General features: G+C 35.3%; 3 protein-coding genes and 1 pseudogene across 6 annotated transcripts; 2 read left to right on the forward strand and 2 right to left on the reverse strand.

Moving 5' to 3' along the window:
* Nucleotides 1-781: 781 nt before the first annotated feature.
* On the forward strand, nucleotides 782-2942 carry LOC110672238 (uncharacterized). Its single transcript, XM_058152733.1, has 2 exons — nucleotides 782-1122; nucleotides 1805-2942. Exons 1-2 carry the CDS (start codon nucleotides 835-837, stop codon nucleotides 2903-2905), a joined length of 1389 nt encoding a protein of 462 aa, XP_058008716.1. The 5' UTR covers nucleotides 782-834; the 3' UTR covers nucleotides 2906-2942.
* A 149-nt stretch (nucleotides 2943-3091) lies between these two features.
* On the forward strand, nucleotides 3092-8625 carry LOC110672277 (VAN3-binding protein-like; annotated as a pseudogene).
* Nucleotides 8626-9413: 788 nt separating this feature from the next.
* LOC110672265 (protein LIFEGUARD 2) lies at nucleotides 9414-12308 on the reverse strand. 4 transcript variants are annotated; one of them, XM_058152734.1, is made up of 5 exons: nucleotides 12219-12308; nucleotides 10536-10767; nucleotides 10347-10451; nucleotides 9926-10083; nucleotides 9414-9813 (listed from the first exon to the last, which is right to left on the reverse strand). In XM_058152734.1, exons 1-5 carry the CDS (start codon nucleotides 12219-12221, stop codon nucleotides 9604-9606), a joined length of 708 nt encoding a protein of 235 aa, XP_058008717.1. In that variant the 5' UTR covers nucleotides 12222-12308; the 3' UTR covers nucleotides 9414-9603. The 4 variants fall into 4 exon arrangements, with proteins under 4 accessions (XP_058008717.1, XP_058008719.1, XP_058008718.1 ...); XM_058152736.1 differs by lacking the exon at nucleotides 12219-12308 and adding an exon at nucleotides 11237-12162; XM_058152735.1 differs by lacking the exon at nucleotides 12219-12308 and adding an exon at nucleotides 11053-12162.
* Nucleotides 12309-12312: 4 nt separating this feature from the next.
* Nucleotides 12313-15235, reverse strand: LOC110672252 (protein LIFEGUARD 2). Its single transcript, XM_021834989.2, has 4 exons — nucleotides 14644-15235; nucleotides 14430-14543; nucleotides 12875-13032; nucleotides 12313-12768 (listed from the first exon to the last, which is right to left on the reverse strand). The coding sequence occupies exons 1-4, from the start codon at nucleotides 14891-14893 to the stop codon at nucleotides 12562-12564; spliced, it is 729 nt and encodes a 242-aa protein (XP_021690681.1). The 5' UTR covers nucleotides 14894-15235; the 3' UTR covers nucleotides 12313-12561.
* Between the last annotated feature and the right edge of the window lie 5247 nt (nucleotides 15236-20482).

A 20482-nucleotide genomic window follows, 5' to 3' on the forward strand; every position in this document is an offset into this window, starting at 1 on the left:
ATTTATTTCACTTTAATGTGATATACTTTAAAATATAGAATTCAATTAAACTTCAGATAATTCATATTTGATATAATTACAAAATTGAAATTCATTTCTTTATCTTTTAAATTACCCTTAAGAATAAAATTAAAAATTTATACTTTTCTATAAAATTCAAAAAAAAAAAAAAATCTTATACATAATAAATTTATAATAATAAACAAATATATAGACTCAACTAACAATATAGTAATGAATATAAAATAAATTCACACATCTTATAATAGAAGAGATTTATCTTACAGCATAAATAATTTCATTATTAAGTGTAAAATAAATTAGATATTAAAAAGTTAAGACAAATATAAAATATTTTATATAATTGTCCAAAAAGTTAAATTTATGGTGTTTATTTTCTTCTTTAGCCAATGAAATTTGATTGAGAGAAAACTTTTTGATAAAAATATTTTAGTCCAAAAATATTGTTGAACAGATTTGAAAATTTTTATTTCAAATTTCATTAAATTTGATAGAATTAGTTTTAGTTACAATCAATTTCTAAAATAATTTTTTTTTCAAATCAAACACATAAAATATTGAATTCAATTTGAATTCCATTTTGGATTGAATCAAACAATTTTTTATATTTTAAAAATATTATAATATATCTTTTATATAAATATTATGCTTAATAAATTTATATTAAAATATATATTTTTTAAAATTATTTTCATTTATATTTGGTGGGCAGGCTGGGCCTGAACAGAGCTTTTCAGCTGGCCCGCCCAATGAACAAGATTAATAAAGAGACGTTGGAATCGGCTCCCGTCAAGCACGATACAGATATCACAGATGGAGCAAATGCAGGTGTTGGAGCTGTACGAAGTTCATTACGCTGATTTGATGCTACTCTCCTCATCTTCAGCTTCGAATCATAGCGTTTCTTTATCTTCACCAGAAGAAGAACTAGCAAGACTGCAAACCATAAGGACAACTATCATTGAAACCCTAGGCCCTAAAGGCCCAGGTCTCCTTTCCATCGTTGGCGTCCCTAACGCTCTTCTTCTTCGCCGCAACCTCCTCCCTCTTGCTCGCAAGCTCGCTCTTCTCGACCACGAGTGCCGCAAACGCCTTCTCAAGGTTCTTTCATTTTTTTTTTCATTTCAATTTCAACTCTCTTTATTGGTTTTCAGAAACAGAACTATGGAATTGATCACAGCATGTTTGCTTCTTCTAAATTTTTCTTATTATTTTTGTTGATTTCAATGCCTTTGTTTCTAGTAGTTGGAGTTTTGATTCATGTGATTACAGAATCTGGCTTTCTTTCATAATGGGATTCTGATTCTATGTTTTGATTGAAACTTATAGATTTGGTACTCTGTTTTTGCTTTGGACATTGCGCTATTATATTCAAAGCATATGATATTAATGTAGAAACACTTGTCTTGTTTTCTTTTACTTGGTTATATAAGCAACAAACATTTAGAGGTGTTTTTTTTGTTGCATATGACTGGTAAGAGGATGCCTTTTATTCTAGTAAATAGAGGCGCATGTAATTTGGCTTTTGGATGTTACTTATTTTTTGCATTAAAAATGAGAGCTTATTGCTGCTGAAGGTCCTGCTGAAGCTAACTAGTAATTAGTTGATTGTGAAGGATGTTGTTGGATAGATAATGTTTATGTATTTGCATATTTGGATTTCATACTCATTATGTACCTGCTTCTTTCACCTTGTGGAGTTTTTGATTGCACGCATGTGCATTAATCTTTCAGGTTTCAACCGTCTTAATTTTATTTATTATTTTTTTTTTGTTATGCCCAGGAACACAACTTGGGGAGTGATGTTCCTCTAAAGAATCCTGATAGGAATGTGTCTTCTTTTGCAATGCAACTCAAATATGTGGAAGCTCTGAAATCTGCTCCCATTAAGCCAAGTCATGAAGTACGCTTGAATTTAGAACCAACTCATCTGGATGTTGATGAGGTGAGAAAATTTCATGAAGATGAATTTAAAAATCTTGGAGATTTCTTTAAAGATTTAGGATATTTTATGATGGAGCTGGGGCTCCGTCTTGCCCAAATGTGTGATGAGTTCATTGGTGGCCAAGAGTTAGAACGAAGCTTATTAGAATCTGGCACTGCGAAAGGGCGCCTTATACATTATCATTCAATTCTAGATAAACTTTTAATGAGAGAAACTGGGAGAAGGAAGGGACCCACCAAAAAGCAGGCCAATTCCAAAAAGAACCAAGAACACTGTTTAAGAAGCGAGCAAAAACAATTACAAGGTTCAAACTTTGTTACAAATGGCATTAAGGTTGGATCACGTGGAAATGATATGGATTTATGGCAGCAATGGCATTATGATTATGGTATCTTTACTGTTTTGACAGCACCAATGTTTCTTCTGCCCTCATATTTATCAGAAAATATGGTCACATATCAATCTTCACTATCATCTGATCAAGAATGCCCTTATCCCAATGGCTATTCATATTTGCAAATCTTTGATCCCAACAATAATAATGTCCTCATGGTAAAAACTTCTCCTGAAAGTTTCATCATTCAGGTTGGGGAATCAGCTGATATTTTGTCAAAAGGAAAGCTTCGTTCAACCCTACACTGTGTGCGCAGACCATTGAAGTTTGAAAATTTAAGCAGAGAAACTTTTGTTGTGTTTCTGCAACCTGCATGGAGCAAAACCTTCTCAATCACAGATTACAATATGGAACATGGTGTGTCAGTTGGTAACTTATCTGAGGGAAATGGCATCAAGCATGGCTTAAATGAATTTACTCAAGATATTCATAAAATTGTTCCACCACTCTCATCGCGGTTGAAGGATGGAATGACATTTGCAGAATTCTCACGTGAAACTACCAAGCAGTATTATGGTGGCAAAGGTTTACAATCCAATGGATAGCTCCTGACGATTTTATTTCCTGTGGAATGCAATTTTGGTATGGCATCTCCCCATAGTTATTTTGAATCACATTGCTTAATGTTTTTGTTCTGGTAGGAATTTGTTATAACCCACTGAGTAATGCTTTCAACCAAACTGTATCAAAATATTTCCTCGTTTGTCTTTACAAAGTGAGTAGAAACTTGGAGCCATATTAAACTCTACTTGTGGGTTGGTATATAAAGCTGCAAAGTGATAAGTAGCGAAACAGACTTTGACAGTGCCGTTGATAATAGTTTTATGTATATGGTTTTCAGAATCAGCATGAAAGCAATTTCTTTGTGCAGAAAAAAGGGACCCTCAGATTCTTCTGTATATGTCTTCAGCATGAAATCATTGGCCTAGATGCACTAGTTGATGACAGTGTAGCCAAATGGCTGAGCAGCTGAACAGATGAGTAGCCAAAGACAAACTAGCTATTTGTATACAAACATGCCATCCTATTTTTGGGGATAACTACACTGGATAGAGTTTTCCAACTAAGGACAGACTTGAGGAAAGATGGGTCAATAGAATCCTATATCTCAAGCCTATTTATACGCAGAATCTCCCAAGGTACTCTCTAAGCTCTAAGATCTTCTATTATTCATCATTCATTAACTTGAGAGTTAACTATCAGAGTGGATTCCCAGTGAGAGCTAAGATTCCTCTCACACGCATTCTTATTGCACGTTGAAAGGAGACAGTTTGTCAATTGTCATCACTATTAAATCATTGGGGCTTATCTGGTTTCTTGATCTGTATGGCACTATGTCATGACAAAGACCACAATTTTATTGGGATGTTATCTGTGGTTGCATATAATTTTTTTTTTTCCGGTAGCAATATGCCATAGATAGCAATAGGGCACAAGGCACTTTAATTTTGATTTTGTAAGTACCGTGTCTCCTTCTCCACTAACAGAAAAAAAAAATAATTAAAAAAAGGTAAGGCCCCTCAATCATAAGATTGGGATGGAAACTTCATTGTGACAAAAGCCTTGGGAAGGTGGCACTTCATAGAAATCCTAGTTGGCAATGTAAATGTTTCAGGCGAAAAAGTTTCTTGATCTTCAATCTATTCTTTTGATTAAAGGATTGGCTATGGCTACAGAGGTCATGGGGAACGATAATTTCAATAGGTGTCCCCATTCCAAAGTTGAATGTATGATTTGAATAGATGATTTTTAAGGACAGGTAGGAGGAAAGAAACGCATCTGTAAATGGGTGGCCGTAATGTCATTGATTGGAAGTAGCAAGAGGAATAAGGGACATCTCTTTAGCCAGCGGTCGTGCTAGATCCACAAAAGACTTTTATAAAAGAAGAAGAAAGCAAGTTTTCCTCGCTCGATGTGATCTGTATTTCTGAGCAGGGAGGGAAAAAAAAGTAAAAGGACAGAGATGATGACGTAGATAGGCACGCGTATTTTAGCACTAGGTTTGTGTGGCGTTGACGGAGCGGCTTTGTGTCTGGAAACGTAGGGGCAAAAATAGTGCAGCCAGTTTTGTTTGGACCTCCAAGCGTGTCGGCGCGGGACGTTGCCAAATCCTTAGGTGAAGAAACATGTTACTTTGGTCACCATATTGGGTTTTCTTGGTTCCTGCCATTATCAGAACTGTAGTGTTGTCCACCCATCTCGCGGTTTGTTTATTTATTGGGAGTCAGTTTGTATTATTTTGTCATCCAATGGAAGTTATAATTGTTTTGTTACCATGAGATTGTCTATTCCTTCGACTTTCTTGTCTTGAATATTATATTTCTTAGTTGAATTTCAGTTTTTATATTTTGTCAATTATTAATAATTTTGTTATAAATGAATTAAAGTGCATTTCATATATCAGGGGATAGAGCCGATATTGAATTTTTAACTTAATGTCATTTTTTAATGAAGTCAAATTTTCAAGGATTTATGCTATTCTTATTTTTTTTTGTAGTAAGGAGGATGGGGGGGAGATTTGAATATGGCTTTGCTAATGTGCTTAACCAATTATGAGGCTTAAAAGTCGGCTCCAACGGCGGAGCCACGTGGCAAACATGGGTGCCAACCCCGGCCGGAGCCACTTTGTTCACTTTTTGACTACATCTTACCATAAATCATAGATGAATAAAATTACAAAAAAATACTAGTCGAGCCTCTGGCTAGGAGCATAAAGTGAACCTAAAGCCCTACCTTCGCTAAAATTTCAAAACCAGCTTTTTTCCTGGATCATTCCCGCCCATGGAAGAGATCCCTCTCATCACCCCCGACAGGCTGAAGAACAACTCTGCCTGCGCCATGCATCTGCCTAAAAGCCCAAAAGTGCCCATGGAGTTCCTCTCAAGGTCGTGGAGTGTCTCAGCTCTTGAAGTCTCCAAAGCTCTTTCTTTCATGGCTTCTAACAAGTCTACTAATAGTAGCTCCAGTTGCACCACCACTTCTATACTCGAAGATGTCACTGCTGAAAATGAGGACATTATTGCTAATAGTATCTCTGCCAACCAGTTCTCTTTTACTTCATCTGCTGTTTCCCAGCTAGTCCTTGAACGTATCATGTCACAATCAGTGAGGGCAGAAGTATTGGCTTTAGAATTTATCTTTGCTTTTAATTTGATTCAAAAAATGTGAGAGAGGGATGCTAGAATTTAAACTCCTGATCCGATCAGCTTCATTACTCGATCATTGTTGCTCTTGATTTCATATGTACAGGTGGTTTTCATGTTCTTGTCATTTGCAATTTGCAAGAAGTGTCACCATTGACATCCGGGAGTCAGGGACGCTCTCTCGCAGCAGTGGACCTTTGAACTTGGCAGAATTGGAAAGCCCCCAAATTTCACCTTCTCAAGAATTTGATGATGTGGTTGAGGTCTTGTATTACTCTCATTTTCATCACAGCTTTATCCGTCTTTCTTCACTTCCCACACTCCACTTCTGTTGCTATTAGTTTTTTTCAACGCCAGGCATTGGCATCACCTCTGCTGCAGTCGATCTTTGTGCTCCAGTGCTTTTAGTGTATAGAGTTATGTTACACAAGATGCGGAGGTTCAGGATGCTTTTGTCTTCTTCCAATAAAACCTTTCTCTCTCTTATAAGATTTTTCTGGGGATTGGAGGTGTCTTGCGGTCCTCAATCCTCAGTCTTTAGTCCCCTCTCTTCAATATAAAAGTAATCCAGAAGAAAAAAAAATGAAAGGCTGCCACTTCGGCTTAGTTCTGTTTCTATAGCAGTCTGGACCATGATGCTCTTTGCCCTTCCCAGATTTGAAATGTGGCTATTCTCTTGTGCATGATTTTGGATCCAATTAAGCATTTAAACATAAGAAATCCTTGGATAAATTGAATCTGTCTCGGCATTCATAAATTAAATCAATCAAATTATTCTATATCATTTATATTTATCTATAATTATATAAACATAAAAAATAATACAAAATTAAATTACATATTTATTTATTGTATTATTATAAAATAATTTTATTTATGAATAACTTGCAGACTAAATCTGTTTAAGAATTTATCATAATCGGTTTTATTTTGACAGTCATGGTTACACAAACAAATTATCATTAAAATCTTTTCAGTTGCTTACAAATAAGCTTAACCGATTGAAAATTTCCCTAAAAAAGAATAGCTTTTTTGCTGAGAGGACCGATAGAGTGAAAGAGTGAGGCAATTGTTGAGCTAAAAAAGGCTTGTCATTTCTCCAAGTAACATTTTGCCTGCCCTGCTCATTTGAAGCAAACTGCGACTTTTTCAAATCATAATAAAGTCATTTCCTCTGCCAAATCACATAGCTCCTTTCTTTACCCTCTTCTCTTGAAAGTTGAAAACTGTAACATCATGTGAACGTGCTGTTCTAATTGGTTATCTTTGATTTTTCGTGCATTTATTGCATTTTGTGACCAAGGCAGCCACGTTTTGATGACCCTGTTGCTTCCATCTCTTATCATTTCGTATATACAAGAAATGAGCAGTGTTAATCCGTTTGAAACTAGTAAAAGTTTCCGCTTACATATTCATGAATCGTTGCATTGTCCTTTCAGTATTTCCATTCACAGAACACCATAACCACCCCATTCAATGGCGGTTGCGCCGGCGCAGGCAACAGCTGTAGCACCACTGCTGCTGGGACGAAGACTGTTGGGAGGTGGTTGAAGGACAGGAAAGAGAAGAAGAAAGAAGAAACCAGAGCCCGCAATGCGCAAGCTCCATGCTGCGGTTTCAGTAGCTGCTGTGGCTGCTGCTGTAGCGGCTATAGCAGCAGCCACGGCTTCTTCTTCAGCAGCAGAAAGAAACGAACAGCTGGGCAAGACTCACATAGCTGTCGCAACTGCGACTACGTTGGTGGCTGCACGATGTGTGCAGGCAGCGGAAGGCATGGGAGCTGAGCATGACCATCTCACTTCAGTGGTGAGCGCTGCTGTGAATGTTCGTTCTCGTGATGATATCACCACTCTTACAGCAGCCGCAGCTACTGGAAATGATAGTTCTCTCCGCAGCAAGTGAGAAATTTTTGCAAATATTTCCTGTATGATGAATTTTTTCGTTCTTGTGCAGCTCTTCGCGGGGCATCAACCTTGAAGGCAAGAGGACTAAGTACTTGTTTGGTACTACATTTGGAGGAGGTTAAAAATTACTTTTTTAAATGAAAATATAATTTTAAATGTTATTAAAAAAGATAATTTAAAAAAGTATTTTATTATTTTAATATTTTTATTATTTAAATTTATTAAATTTAATTTTAAATTATTTTTTAATATTATTTAATTAACATATTTCAAAAAAATAATTTTCTTAACAGTAATCCTGTCAGAAATGTTAAATAGGCCTTAAAAGATACTGAACGTTCCAGCGGTGATCCCAAGGGAAGGAGGTTTGGGAATTTGAGAGGCAGGGAATAATAATGGGCATCATATCAGAAACTATAGCGGCGAGGTTGTCTATGAAGAGAACTTTCTGGGTTGGCTGTAATCTTGATTTTCTTGCAAGGGACAGTGAGCTTCTCAAACGCACCCGCAAAGGTATAATTTTTTTCCCTTTGCTGGAGAATAACAACATACAATAGTTGCATTTAATTAACCCCAATTTGGTTATGTAGGTGATCTACATTAGAAATTTGTCTCTGTTTATATTCACCCATCGGGTCAGGTGAGGGAATTTTTATTTTCCTCTTTGAAATTTGGTTTGGTGAAGGATCTATCTCAAATTAGGTTGGCATGAAATCAGTTTGTAGGTGATGCTGAAGATGAAAAGCAGACTTGTTGCAGGGACTATCACCAAAAAGAACAAGAGTGAGTTATTAAACAAGGATTAGGGGGCTCTAATTCTTTTTTTGTTTATTATAGTTTATAACATCCAAGAATGGGCTTAGTGATTCATGTTGGTTGAAGTGCAGATGTGGTGTTGGAAATGTGCAAGAACATGCCAGCATGGCCTGGAAGACACTTGTTCGAGCGTCGATACTTCGGATTGAAAACAGCAACTAGAGGTATTGAAGAACTCGAGTGCAAGAACCAGAGAGAACATGATATCTGGACTGATGGGGTTTCCAAGCTTCTCTCCATTGTTTCCCAAAAGAAGAACAGTGGCCAATTCAAAACCAAGACAATTACTTTGGCTCCTGATTCTATTGAACCAATGAGTTGTTAATGTTAATTTGCTCTTATGAGTATAGTTGTGAAGATATTATTGATGTTTATTTTCAATTTTATTTTCTTTTTTGTGTTTTCCATCCCAAGAAGCCATCAATTATTAGGATGCACAATAAAAGGGAAGCTTTTCTCCTACCTGGAGCCCTGAAGCTATAGCTATAGGTTTGCAATCTGGAGCATGGTCAGAAGCTCTTCCAATTACTAGGCCTGATCACATGCCCTGAAAAATAATTGAACTTGAGATTTTCTTTACTTTGTTACAGAGCAACAATATATTTAACAATAATTAATTTCAAAATTTAATTTCTAAAACTGAAATACACAATGAAGAAACAGAAAACCAGTAAGGATAAATCCTCTTTAGGTACCTTTTGAAAAAAAAAAAATCCTCTTTAGCTACCCTTCCTGGGCACTGCAAAAAGTCAACAGAGAGAGGAAGAGATTGATGATACCCATGTGCAAAGAAACTGCTGCCAAAATGTACTCATCATAAGCATAACGTTTAATCAGGTTGTCCGTGTCATATATGATGTATCCGCAAAATACGATCGATGCCAGGGCCCCTTAGATCATTACAGAGATCTTTCCCAAGGGAGTGAAAATCTGCATTTTTTCCAAGAAAGAACCCAGTCTGAACAAAAATCTATTGATAAAAAACACTGCACTTACAATTGGAGTAGGAGAGGGAAAAAAAAAAAAAAAAAGAAATGCTTGAAGGACAAATTTTTATGTACCTGAATCAGAGCAAACATATACTAGATTCAGGAGAACTACTCATAGGATGTTATTTTGTCACTACAATCCACTCAAAGAAACACTGTGATCAAGTTCAATAGAACAGGTAATGAATAAAAAATTCAATAGAACAGTGAACATAAAATTCATTTCACGGCATTTTGTTACATTATTGTCTGGCAAACATACACAAAGTGAATTGTTGAAATGTACTGGACTTATCAATATGATGATGAGGTCGGAATTTTATGACATTGAATTGAAACGATTTTGATCCAGTAGCACACATCAAAGAGGCACAACAACTGAAGAGTGATCTTAGTAATGAGAGGCTTTGAAGACGGTGAGCAGCAAGAGGAAGAGATTAATGATGTCCACGTACAAAGACACTGCGGCCCAAATGTATTTGTCATAAGAGTAGCTCTTAATAATTAGGCTGTCTGTGACGCACACAATGTAGCAGCAGAATGTGATTGAACCAAAGCACCCATACATCATGACAAATATTCTATCCATTGGAAAAACAATCTGCAAACACAAACAAGAATATATACATACTAACTGTCCCTGAACTGAATTCATGATAACAAATGAAAACAAGGCTCAAATAGTCAAATACAAGACTCTGAATCAAACATACCTGTACCAAACCAAACACCACAACTATGGCAATGGCAACGAACAAGAAGGGGCGTAGGAAGTCAAAATCATGGCCTCTGCTTGCTGCCCAGAATGTGTACAGAGTAAGATTCACAACCATCGCAGTTGCCAGAATCGCACTTTGAAGAATAACGTCCCCTGTTGCCAAGATGAAATAATTTTTTTTTTTTTTTGGTTCAATGGAGATTGGAGGGGCGGGGGGAAAAGTATTTGAATCCATGAACCATGTCTCTACCATGCTACGAGACATTCTTTTTTTTTTTCTTTTTTATTATTTTTTGAAAATGCGAGACATTCACTATAAAGAAGTTGCAATGAAGTAACATTAGAAAATGTATTATTTAATCCAAATAAATAGCAGATGCTTATATCTAAAGACTAAAGGGAAATATAAATGTTACCACTGGCAACTGCACATGTCAATCCAACCAAAAACCCGAAAGCAGTGGTCAATACCCAAAAGAGAAGATAACTGGCCAAGTCGGAGCAGCACAACAGACACAATGCTGCATTGTTTCTCACATCAAAATCAAAATCCTGCAACACTCAAAAGCCACGGAAACAAAAAGCACTTGCTATCTTACACCTACCTGTGATTGCCGTTATGCTGATGCCTAAGTAGAAAGGTAATCCAGCATTACTACTCACAATAAAGTAGACCAAGGAATGAATTGACATGATTACTGTGGCCGCCCCAATAATTGTCAGGAGCAATTGAATGGCTACGATCAAGTAGACTTTGCAAATGAATACCTGCTGGAGGTCAGGACTTTCCAACATTGCTGCAGATTCCCCCGCCTCCACATCTCTACACTCTTGAGGCTGCAGACACATTTTCAAAGAGTTTTTGGATTTCAATATTTGGGCATTTCCCCTTATTGGGAAGTAAGGAAAATTGACTTTAATTTAAAGACATTCTCGCTTTAATCCTTGGGGTTTATACTCCTACGAAAAAAGTCTAAAACGTTATTAAGTGAAGGCCAACTCTATTAGCCTAATCTGAGACCACCCTACTCATGAAGAATTGAATGGAATTTTATTAATACAATTGCTGAAACCTCCCTTCTTTAAATCCCTCGCCTGTTCCGCCAAAAATTAAAAACCTACCGCTCAAGAATTGGAACACCGAACACCTGTGCTTTTGCTTCTTTCTCTTTTTGACTTGGGATGCGAGCAATGGCTCACTCTCACTGTGAGCCACTAGCTAGTATCTAGGGGTTCATAACATGTTATGTTAAATAATTCTTAAGATTTTTTTTGTACCCAACTCAGCATTAATATTAGGGAGAACCTAATTCTGTAGCCACTCTCTCTCTACTGGTTATAGAGAGATTTTCATCTGAAATTGCTTCCTCTCCCTCAGGCACTCGGCCTCCTTTGCTTTGCCGTCAAGCGGTCTACCCTGGCCCATCTGGGCAGGGGACTTCCCTTCCTTGTCCAGTTAAGTGGGTCGCCCTCCTCACGGCAACCAGTCTCTCAATGGCCATAACCCACAGGGGTTAAGAGAGCTCTGTCTTGCCACCCGTTAGTGTCCCTTGTTCAGATCACGCTCTAAACTAGGTTGTGTGTTTCTCGGTGCTCTTAAGGTCATTCTAGCAACTCGACCTCCTGAGAAAGTGTTATGGAAGGAATCGACCGTTAAGTAAGTCTTGACGTCAGTTTTTCCTCTCACCCGTTTGCCTCGTCTTCTCTGGGATGTCTGCCTGGGTTTCGGCTGCGGAGATGCAGCGCTGCATCTGCTGGGAATCGGTTCTTCCTCTCATGTGGGTCGTGTCTTGAGATAGGGTTGGGTTTGGTTTTAGTTGGGTCTCCAACGATTTGTTGTAATGGGTTGGGTTGCTTTTTAGTTTATATGCTTTGGGTTGCTTTTACTGGCCCTCAGACCTTTCTAAAATCTATTATATCTTTAAAAAAAAAAAAAAAGGCATTAATGTTAGGGGGAAAAATGGCTACTAAGGCAAAAATAAATCGGCTGTTGCATTTGATTAGAGAAACTCATCTCCTAATCTCCATGCACAAAATAGGAAAATAATAGTAATAATAATAATAGACGGACTGAAATTGAAGTAACGAAGCCGAAAGGCTAAGCCGTTGAACTTCATTACTTATCCCAGTAAGCGATTGGCGATTGCTTCTTGGATTCTTTATTCCGTGTAACAAACCATGATTATTCTTCTTATTTGCAAGAAAATGCACGAATTCTAGTTCAAGTCACTGCTAAATCTACCAAAATGTCAAAATACATTTTCATTAAATCTTTATTTAATTTTTACCATCTTTTCTGATGATAAGTCAACTTTCCGCACTCCTATTAGCCAATCGAAACGATGTCAACTACTCCAACACCATTCACTTATCTCCCTGAAATCAGCCAAAGCCAGAGCATTCATTTTTGCATCATATTGCTATAAATCATTTTCAGCAATAGCTAGATTTACAAAATGTTGTCAACTATTTATCAGTATTAACAGATTTTCTCAAAATATTGGCATTTCCCTGTACCTCACAAGGTAGGACCGCAGAAAGAGATACGGGGAAAACAACTTGGCCGCATATTGATAACAAGTCTCCCATAATCCATTAACAGATAAGATGTACGAAACTTCAACAATTATCTTAGGTATCAGCAGCCCTGAAGACAGTGAGCAACGAGAGGAAGAGATTAATGACATCCAAATACAAACACACTGCAGCCCAAATGTACTCGTCATATGAGAAACGCTTGATTAAGTTGTCGGTGTCGTATATAATGTACCCACAGAATATGATTGAAGCCAGACACCCATAGATCATAACAGAAATTCTGCCCAATGGAAAGAGAATCTGCAGCCAGAAACAATAATAAAATCCGAATCAACCATTAGAATTTCAAGGAGCTCTGAAACAATGTTCAACCAGCCCAATGTAAGAATGCTGAAGATAATTATACCTGGATCAAGGCAAATACCATGAGAACAAGGACAGCACCAAACAAAAAGGGACCAAGAAAGTTGAAATCATGGCCTCTCCTTGCTGCCCAGAATGTGTACAGAGTAAGACTCAGGACCACTACAGTTGTCAGAATAACTGATTCCAGAATAACCTTCCCTGTTGCCAAATAAAACAGCATTAAATTTCACACGGTTAGAAAGAAAATATAACTAATAAATTGCGAGAAGGTTGCCCAAAAAGACAGAGCAAAATTATGAGAATATAAATTATAGAATAAATACATATAATAAAAATCATGTTAGCAAAACTTGAGGCAATTTTTTACAAACTTGGACCAAAAAAAAAAAAGACAATAAAAAAAAATGAATACATATATATTTCCCACCGTAGCATTCTTAATAAAATTGACATGCTGGATTACAAGTTAAGCACAGAAGAATTTTTGGAATCTCGACACATAAGTACTAAACATTGAATATGGCAGAAAATTTTGAAATTTTAGCCGCATGTTGCAATCAAATGAAAATAATACTCATCAATTATGAAAGGTTCGCAATTTTCTAGCAGCCAACCTCACATATACACCATGGCCGTGGGCCATGCTCACTGAACTTCAACCAAGAATAGTAGAATTGATTCCCAAACTCAGCATCATCAGGCAATGCTAAGACTAAGGCCTGTTTGGCATTGTCATTGACATTACTGTTGAGAAAATCAATTTTTTAAATATGTTAGTTAGAGAGTATTAAAAAATAATTAAAAATTAAATTTGATAAATTTTAATCATAAAAATACTAAAATAACAAAACGGCTTTTTCGAAATTGCTCTCTCAATAACATTTAAAATGGTACTTTTGTTCAAAAAAACTGTTTCAGCATTTAAAACTCAATGCCAAACAGGTTTTAAAATGTCTTCCCAAAAAAAAGAAAAAAAAAGAGGACTAAAAGGTAGAGAACCTTCCCCCTGTTGGTCCAAGTAATAACCTGTGACCTTGACACCAAACTACTTAATAAACTTGAACACCTACAAAAGTAAGTGTCAACTGTGACTTTCCCTGCCTGATAACTTTTAGGTGAAAGAGAGGCCAACCAAAAATAAAATATGCCTTCATGCCAAAATGCATATCACTACATGTCACCACTTTATTATACTGTTTTATATCAATGTAATTCATGACCCAAAAAACATAAAACATCCTTGACAAACAGTTGTCACCAACACAACATAATGACTGATGGACATTTTCAAATTCAGTGCATAATACTTGCAGACATAACTTATTATTATTATGGCTATTTTCAAAATTCTGACAATAAGAACCTGAAAAATCTCTCTAGCACACTGCACATTGAGCAATAATTCAAAACTCGAGATTTTTATTCTTTCTTCAGTCAAGGGGTTCTTTCAATCCTTAGTACCAAAGAAAGAAAAAGAAATATTTGCAACAATGCCCTAAAACGCTTCTACATCACGAATTATCAAATTCAACAAAAATGAAACGGAAAACTAAAGAAAAGAAAACAAGCAAAGAAAACTGAAAAATTAATGTTACCACTGGTGAAAGCACAAGTTAATCCAACAGCGAAAGCAAGAGAGATGGTAAAAATCCCAAGAAGAAGATAATTCACCGGATGCTTCTGGTGGTAGTAGTACATGGGGCATAAAACTGCACAAATTGCCCAAGAGCAAATCAAACGTTAAAATCCGGATGAAGAAAAAACAAAAGGCAAGAAAAATAAAAGAAATTCAGAAAAGCGCAATTGTACCAATAAATGGCATAATAATGAGGACTATGTAGAGTGCGAGGCCGGTCCCAGTACTAACAAAGAAATGCGCAATCGGATGGACAGAAACCACGACGGAGGCCACCGCGATTGTCGCCAGCAACTGGAAGGATAGGATTGAATAAACTTTCCTAATGAAGGCCCACCGTAGCTGCGGGCTCTCGAGCATCATCGGATACAGAGGACTGGCCCCGGCCTCCACGTCACTCTTTCTGTACGGCTGACCCCACATCTTGCTTACTTCAGAAGAAATTCCGAAAAGAAATCTCAAAACTTTCGATGTGCTCTGAAAAAGTAATCGGAAAATGAAGGAATGGGAAGGAAAGTTATTATTAGGGTTTTGATTAGGGCTGAGGAATGAAGGCGAAGAATGGAGGGAAGGGACGTTGAGCGGTTTCGGTAGTAAGAGTTGAAGATGCGTCGCGAAAATATCGAGTGTGGAAAGTAGTAGCAAGCGAAATGTGGAACGTTCGTTAGTAGAGTCTAGATTTCTCGGGGAGTTGCTAAGGCGTGTCGCGCCAAATCACTAGGGAATGAAAACGCTACCGCTACGAGTATTTACATAAAATTTCAAATAATTAATCAATAATAATTTTTATATTTTAAAAACGATTTTGTAAATTTTTTAATTTATTTTTCTGGATAATTCATAAGCATATTCTTCGGTATTCGGCGGTTCCTTTGAAGCAAGCTCTTAGTACTTCACCTAATTACGCAATCTGATTTGGAAAAGGCTTTTTTTTTTTTTTATTTAAACAACGCCTTCTATTTTTTTTAATCTAATCATAAAATTAAAATTTTAGTTAAAATATATATTTATTTATCAATTATGTTAACAATTAAATTTTAATTAATTGATTTTTTTATGATAATTTAGATTTTTTTCTGGTAGAGTTGTGAATGATCAATTATGTTTTATGTGCATTTGATGAAATGCAAATAGGATAACTAAATTTTCAGCTTTTAAGGATTAATTTTTTGTATTATTTTTTACTATTTATGATTAATAATAATTTTAAATTAAATTTCAAATATTAATATTAAAGTTCTCTTTTGTAAAGCTTTAAATGCTTCTCATTTTGGTATTATTGTCCAATATTGTTTTTTAAATGATTGATTGATTGATTTTTTTGATTGATTAAGTAAAAAAAAAAAATGTTTGTTTTTAGTTTTTTTTTTTTTATTTATATATTTAATAAATTATTATTTAAAAAAAAAAAAAAAAAAAAAAAAAAAAAAAAAAAAATATAAAAATAATTAAATATATTTATAATAAAAAAAAAAAAAAAAAAAATAATAAAAAAAATTAAAAAAAAAAAAAAATATAAATAAAAAAATAAAATATTCAAATAATATAAAATTTCACTCCATATACTTTTTATTCTCCCCTGTAATTAAGACTTGATATCATATTAGCTCTTTAAGTCTAATTCAAAAGTTATATAAATCTAATCGACGTCCGATATTAAAAAGATACGAGATTTGATTCCATAAACTCTTCACCTTGCCGGTAATTTTGCTGATGATAAATATTTTTTAATAGAATATGGTTTTTTTTAATTTCTTTCATTATTTTTTGTCTTTTTAATTTATTTTTCGTTCATCTCTCCTCAATGCAAGTTTTATTTTTCTTTATTAGGAAAAGTTTTTAGTCTTACAAAAATAATTAAATTATGATATTTATTTAAGTTTTATAATTTTTTAGATTGATTAATTATATCATATGGACTTAAATTTCAAATGACTATATCTCTAATTGAGATAGAAATTTTCAATAAAAAATACAGAATCATTAAAAATTTTCCATTTTGAAAATAATACTATAATTATAATTTTAATATAATATTTTTAATTTTAAAAATAAATTTTATAATAAATATGATACAGCTATTTGCAAATAAAAAATATATTTTTATTTAAAAAAATAATGAAAAAGCAATATTATGGTTTCATGTTTGTAATTATATTATATTCAAAAAGGCCGATATATAAATTTATAAGTGCAGATCTGGATGTGTCTGAAATTAAATATTAATTGAATAGTGAATATGATTCCAGAACATTCACAATTGGGACATAGAAGAGACGATGGCCAATTATCATTAATTAAAGCAAAGACAGGAACCAACAGAATACCTCGTAATATAATTTATGAGGAAACCTAAGAATTATGATACATAGAATTGATGTTAAACACATGACATATTCTCCAGCTCCTGAAGTCATATTTCCCTTTTTTTAATTATTGTCACGACCCAACCTATGGGCCGGACCGGCACTAGGACCTGGGCCAGCCTAAAGTCCCCGAGGCCCGTAGTAAGCCTAACTATTCACTTAACCCAACTCTAAGGCCCATTTGGACCCAATTTCAAGAAATCAACCGGACAAAGTCCGGCCATAAAATGAACATTTCAACGGAGAATTTTTGACTCACCCGACCTACAAACACAATAAATACTCAATTGGGGAGCTCAGCTCACCCTCCACATACTCATCAGCATAAAAATAAATGGGAGCTCAGCTCCCTCATCCAGTCCATCAAACATGCATAGAATATTAAGTTTACAGGTCCAAAATAATAATTTAGTTTACAAACTCATATCAAATAAATATTTCTAACACATGCGGAAATTCTAAGATTTAATAAATTTATACAAACGTTAATAATCGACCTGCGAGGAAAAAAGCAGGTTAATCTCAAAAATATCCTCCTGTGGCCTGAAAAAATATTGAACAGGAGTGAGCGTTCGACTCATAGAGTAAAATATCAATTTTAACCATAATCTCTATAACTATCTAAAACTAATGCACCCTGTAGAGTGAAATGCAACATCAACAACATTTTCACATCATAACATCAAAAAGGTAATTTGGAGCACTCACACACCCAGTAATATCAATCATAATATATGGGAGCTGATCCCCTATACAGCTCTCTTAAATCCAACCTGGTGCCAACGAAGAATTCAAGCCGGACTTTCGCTTAATAAACCAAATCGGAGGTCCCAGCGAAGAACTCAAGCCGTGACTACCCCCCGAAGGATCGGGTCCAGCGAAGATCTCAAGCCGTGACTACCCGTCCTATCCATAGTCCACACCACATCATACGAACGCCAACGCACGCACACTGCTCCAAATTACCACAGCAACATACATGGCACTTTAACAGTTATGAATGCAACATAAATCGTGTCTAGAGTTTAACTACATAAATATATGCATATAAGTGATGCATGGGCATGCTTGAACATATAATAATAGTGAAATTACAATTAAAATTAATATTTTACTCACAAACTTGACAACGGTCACTGTGGCGGCTGGGCGGAGGAAGAAGGCTGTCCCGACTCACCTGACAATTATATTACATTTATTTAATACAAATGACTCAATACAAATCAAGAAAAGACCAAGTACGTTATAAGTCGTGCCGAAAGTTCGGCAGAGTCTCCCCTATACCTAGGACCTACCTAACCTGCAAAAGGGCTCAAAACACACTTCTATATTCACAATCCATATATCCACAATTCAATCACATCACATAGCCCCTCCTGGGCCCATCAAATCAGTCATCCATCACAATATGTAAAATTTCAATTTAGTCCTTATAATTGATCATTTTTGCAAAAACTACCCAAACAAGCTCTAAAAATTCTAAAACTTTGCCCCGCGGTCTTTAGCAATATTACTAGGCTATTGCAAAAAGAATCATAATTTTCTGAGCTACCACGAATATTTTATGGATTTTTAATCCTATTTAAGCACTAGAAAATTACGAAAAAGCAAGGTTCAGGTTTACCTTTGCCGATTCTGACTTGGGGAACGCGCTCGGGATGTCTGACAATGGGGGGTAGCCAAAACCTCGGTCCAATTCGGAGACTTTTCCAGCAGTGCATGCGTTCGGAAATTCACGCACTGGTCAATCGCCGAATTTTCGCGAATTGAGGATACCTACACGAAGCCCACAACACGGGGGTTAGTACATAAATTTTTCAGAATTTTCTAAGCTCATTTAATGCTCGGAAAAACACTGCGAAGTTCTGTGGGACCCACCGAAAAACGGTGTCGGAAAATTTTGAAATTTATATCCCCGCGAAGCTCTCGATGAGTGGAGCGCTCTGATACTCTCGGTTTTCTCGTGGGGTTTACGGTTTGTGAGAAATCTAGCCCAAAAGCCAAAATGGGCTAAAACTTCCCGGGCAAAAATTGGACAAACCGCTTGATGGATTTCGGTGTTCTTGGTGTCTATGGAAAGCTCTCGATGAGTAGATGATTTTAGATACAAGACCTGGTCCAATTGGTAGCCGGATCGGCAGGATTTCGGCCCGGAAGTCGAGGAGTCGCGCGCGCGCTGCGCGTCTTTTCTGGAGCCGTTTTCTGGCGTTCCAGGCTGCGGCCGGCCGTGGGGGAGGGCTGAGGTGGCGCGCCGGCGAGGTGGGGAGGCAGGGGAGGTGGCGGGGCGGCAAGGGGAGGAGGGAGGAGAGAGAAAAGAGAGAGAGAAGGGGAGGAGGTCGGACGCGCGCGGGGAAGGGAAGAAGAAAAAGAAAAGGCTGGTCCGATTCAACCGGTCCGATCCGGTCCGGTTCGATTCGGCCGGATCGATTCAGGATACAAAATTTTAAATTTTTACTCTGCCTCGGGACCGGAAATGAGGTCCAAAAATTCTGAAAAAATTTCAAAAAACTCAGAAAAATTCGTAGACTTCAAATATATTTTTAGTTTTGCCACGTGGTCTTTAAATTAATTTTTAAAAATCATCAAAATTTATATTTTCGGAAAATCGAACCCGATTTTTAAAAACCGAAAAATCTCAAAAAAATTCCTAAAATTTAAATAAAATTAAAATACAAAAAATGCTCATAAATAATAAAATTTAAATTTTTGGGGTGTTACAATTATAATAATACTTTATATTTCAGAAATAATCAACAATTTTTGATGTGCAATAACTGATTTTAAAAGGCATTTGGCTTAATTATTTACTTTTAATTTTTAATTTAAAATATATTTTGTAATTTCTAAATTAATTTTAAAATATATAATTAATTATTTAATAAAATTATTTAAAATTAATTATTAAATAATTTAAGAATTTAATTAAAAAATATTTAAAAGAAATCTAATTTGTTAAAATAATAAAAAAAGTATATATAATTTGGCGTTATAGTTATTAAAATAAGAATTGTTAATATTTTTAAAAATTTTTAGGATAATATAATTTTATATTTCGTCAATAAATAATTAAAATAAATAGATAAATTATAAATAATAAATACTTTATAATTTTTTATTTTTGACTTATTTCAAATAAATCTTTTAACGTATAAATCAAATCAAATATTAATCTATTTATAATTTTTTTATTCATATATAAATTTGACTGATTTATAAGCCAAACAAAATTAAGTATCTTCTAAATTATCATGTATTGTTTGCAAAAACTAATCCTAAATATTGACCACAAAAGCAGAGAATTTTTCAATACATAACACTTAAAATGTGAACCGGCTTAAATTTCATATGAGTATTATTTTAAAATTTAAATTAATCAAAAATTTAATTATATATAGATTAAATTAATTTTAATAAATTCAATTGAATCAAATATGCGAAAAAATATTTAATCCATTATGAGTTTGAGGTACTTGAATTTTGTGAAGTGAGCATATCTGACGCCCCTTCACGGAGAAAGAAAAAAAAAAATAGCAATATCAAAATCCTCCATTTAAATGTTGAAGACTTCGCTAGATGTTACGATTGTTGAGTTGATAGTAGCTGTTTTGTATATACTTATTCTCCCCTTCATCCTCTTCCTCTAGTC

The sequence above is a fragment of the Hevea brasiliensis genome, chromosome 9 (assembly GCF_030052815.1).
Source record: "Hevea brasiliensis isolate MT/VB/25A 57/8 chromosome 9, ASM3005281v1, whole genome shotgun sequence".
Lineage (NCBI taxonomy): Eukaryota > Viridiplantae > Streptophyta > Magnoliopsida > Malpighiales > Euphorbiaceae > Hevea > Hevea brasiliensis.

Coding starts and splice junctions, on each gene's coding strand:
- LOC110672265 (XM_021834999.2), bottom strand. CDS start 10,779: ATGTGTCTGCAGCCTCAAGAGTGTAGAGATGTGGAGGCGGGGGAATCT. Junction 10,452..10,535: donor CAGCATAACGGCAATCACAG/GTAGGTGTAAGA, acceptor GAAACAATGCAG/CATTGTGTCTGTTGTGCTGC. Junction 10,084..10,346: donor GACATGTGCAGTTGCCAGTG/GTAACATTTATA, acceptor TCTTGGCAACAG/GGGACGTTATTCTTCAAAGT.
- LOC110672238 (XM_058152733.1), top strand. CDS start 835: ATGGAGCAAATGCAGGTGTTGGAGCTGTACGAAGTTCATTACGCTGAT. Junction 1,123..1,804: donor GCCGCAAACGCCTTCTCAAG/GTTCTTTCATTT, acceptor TGTTATGCCCAG/GAACACAACTTGGGGAGTGA.
- LOC110672252 (XM_021834989.2), bottom strand. CDS start 14,893: ATGTGGGGTCAGCCGTACAGAAAGAGTGACGTGGAGGCCGGGGCCAGT. Junction 14,544..14,643: donor CATTATTATGCCATTTATTG/GTACAATTGCGC, acceptor CAATTTGTGCAG/TTTTATGCCCCATGTACTAC. Junction 12,769..12,874: donor TGGTATTTGCCTTGATCCAG/GTATAATTATCT, acceptor TTCTGGCTGCAG/ATTCTCTTTCCATTGGGCAG.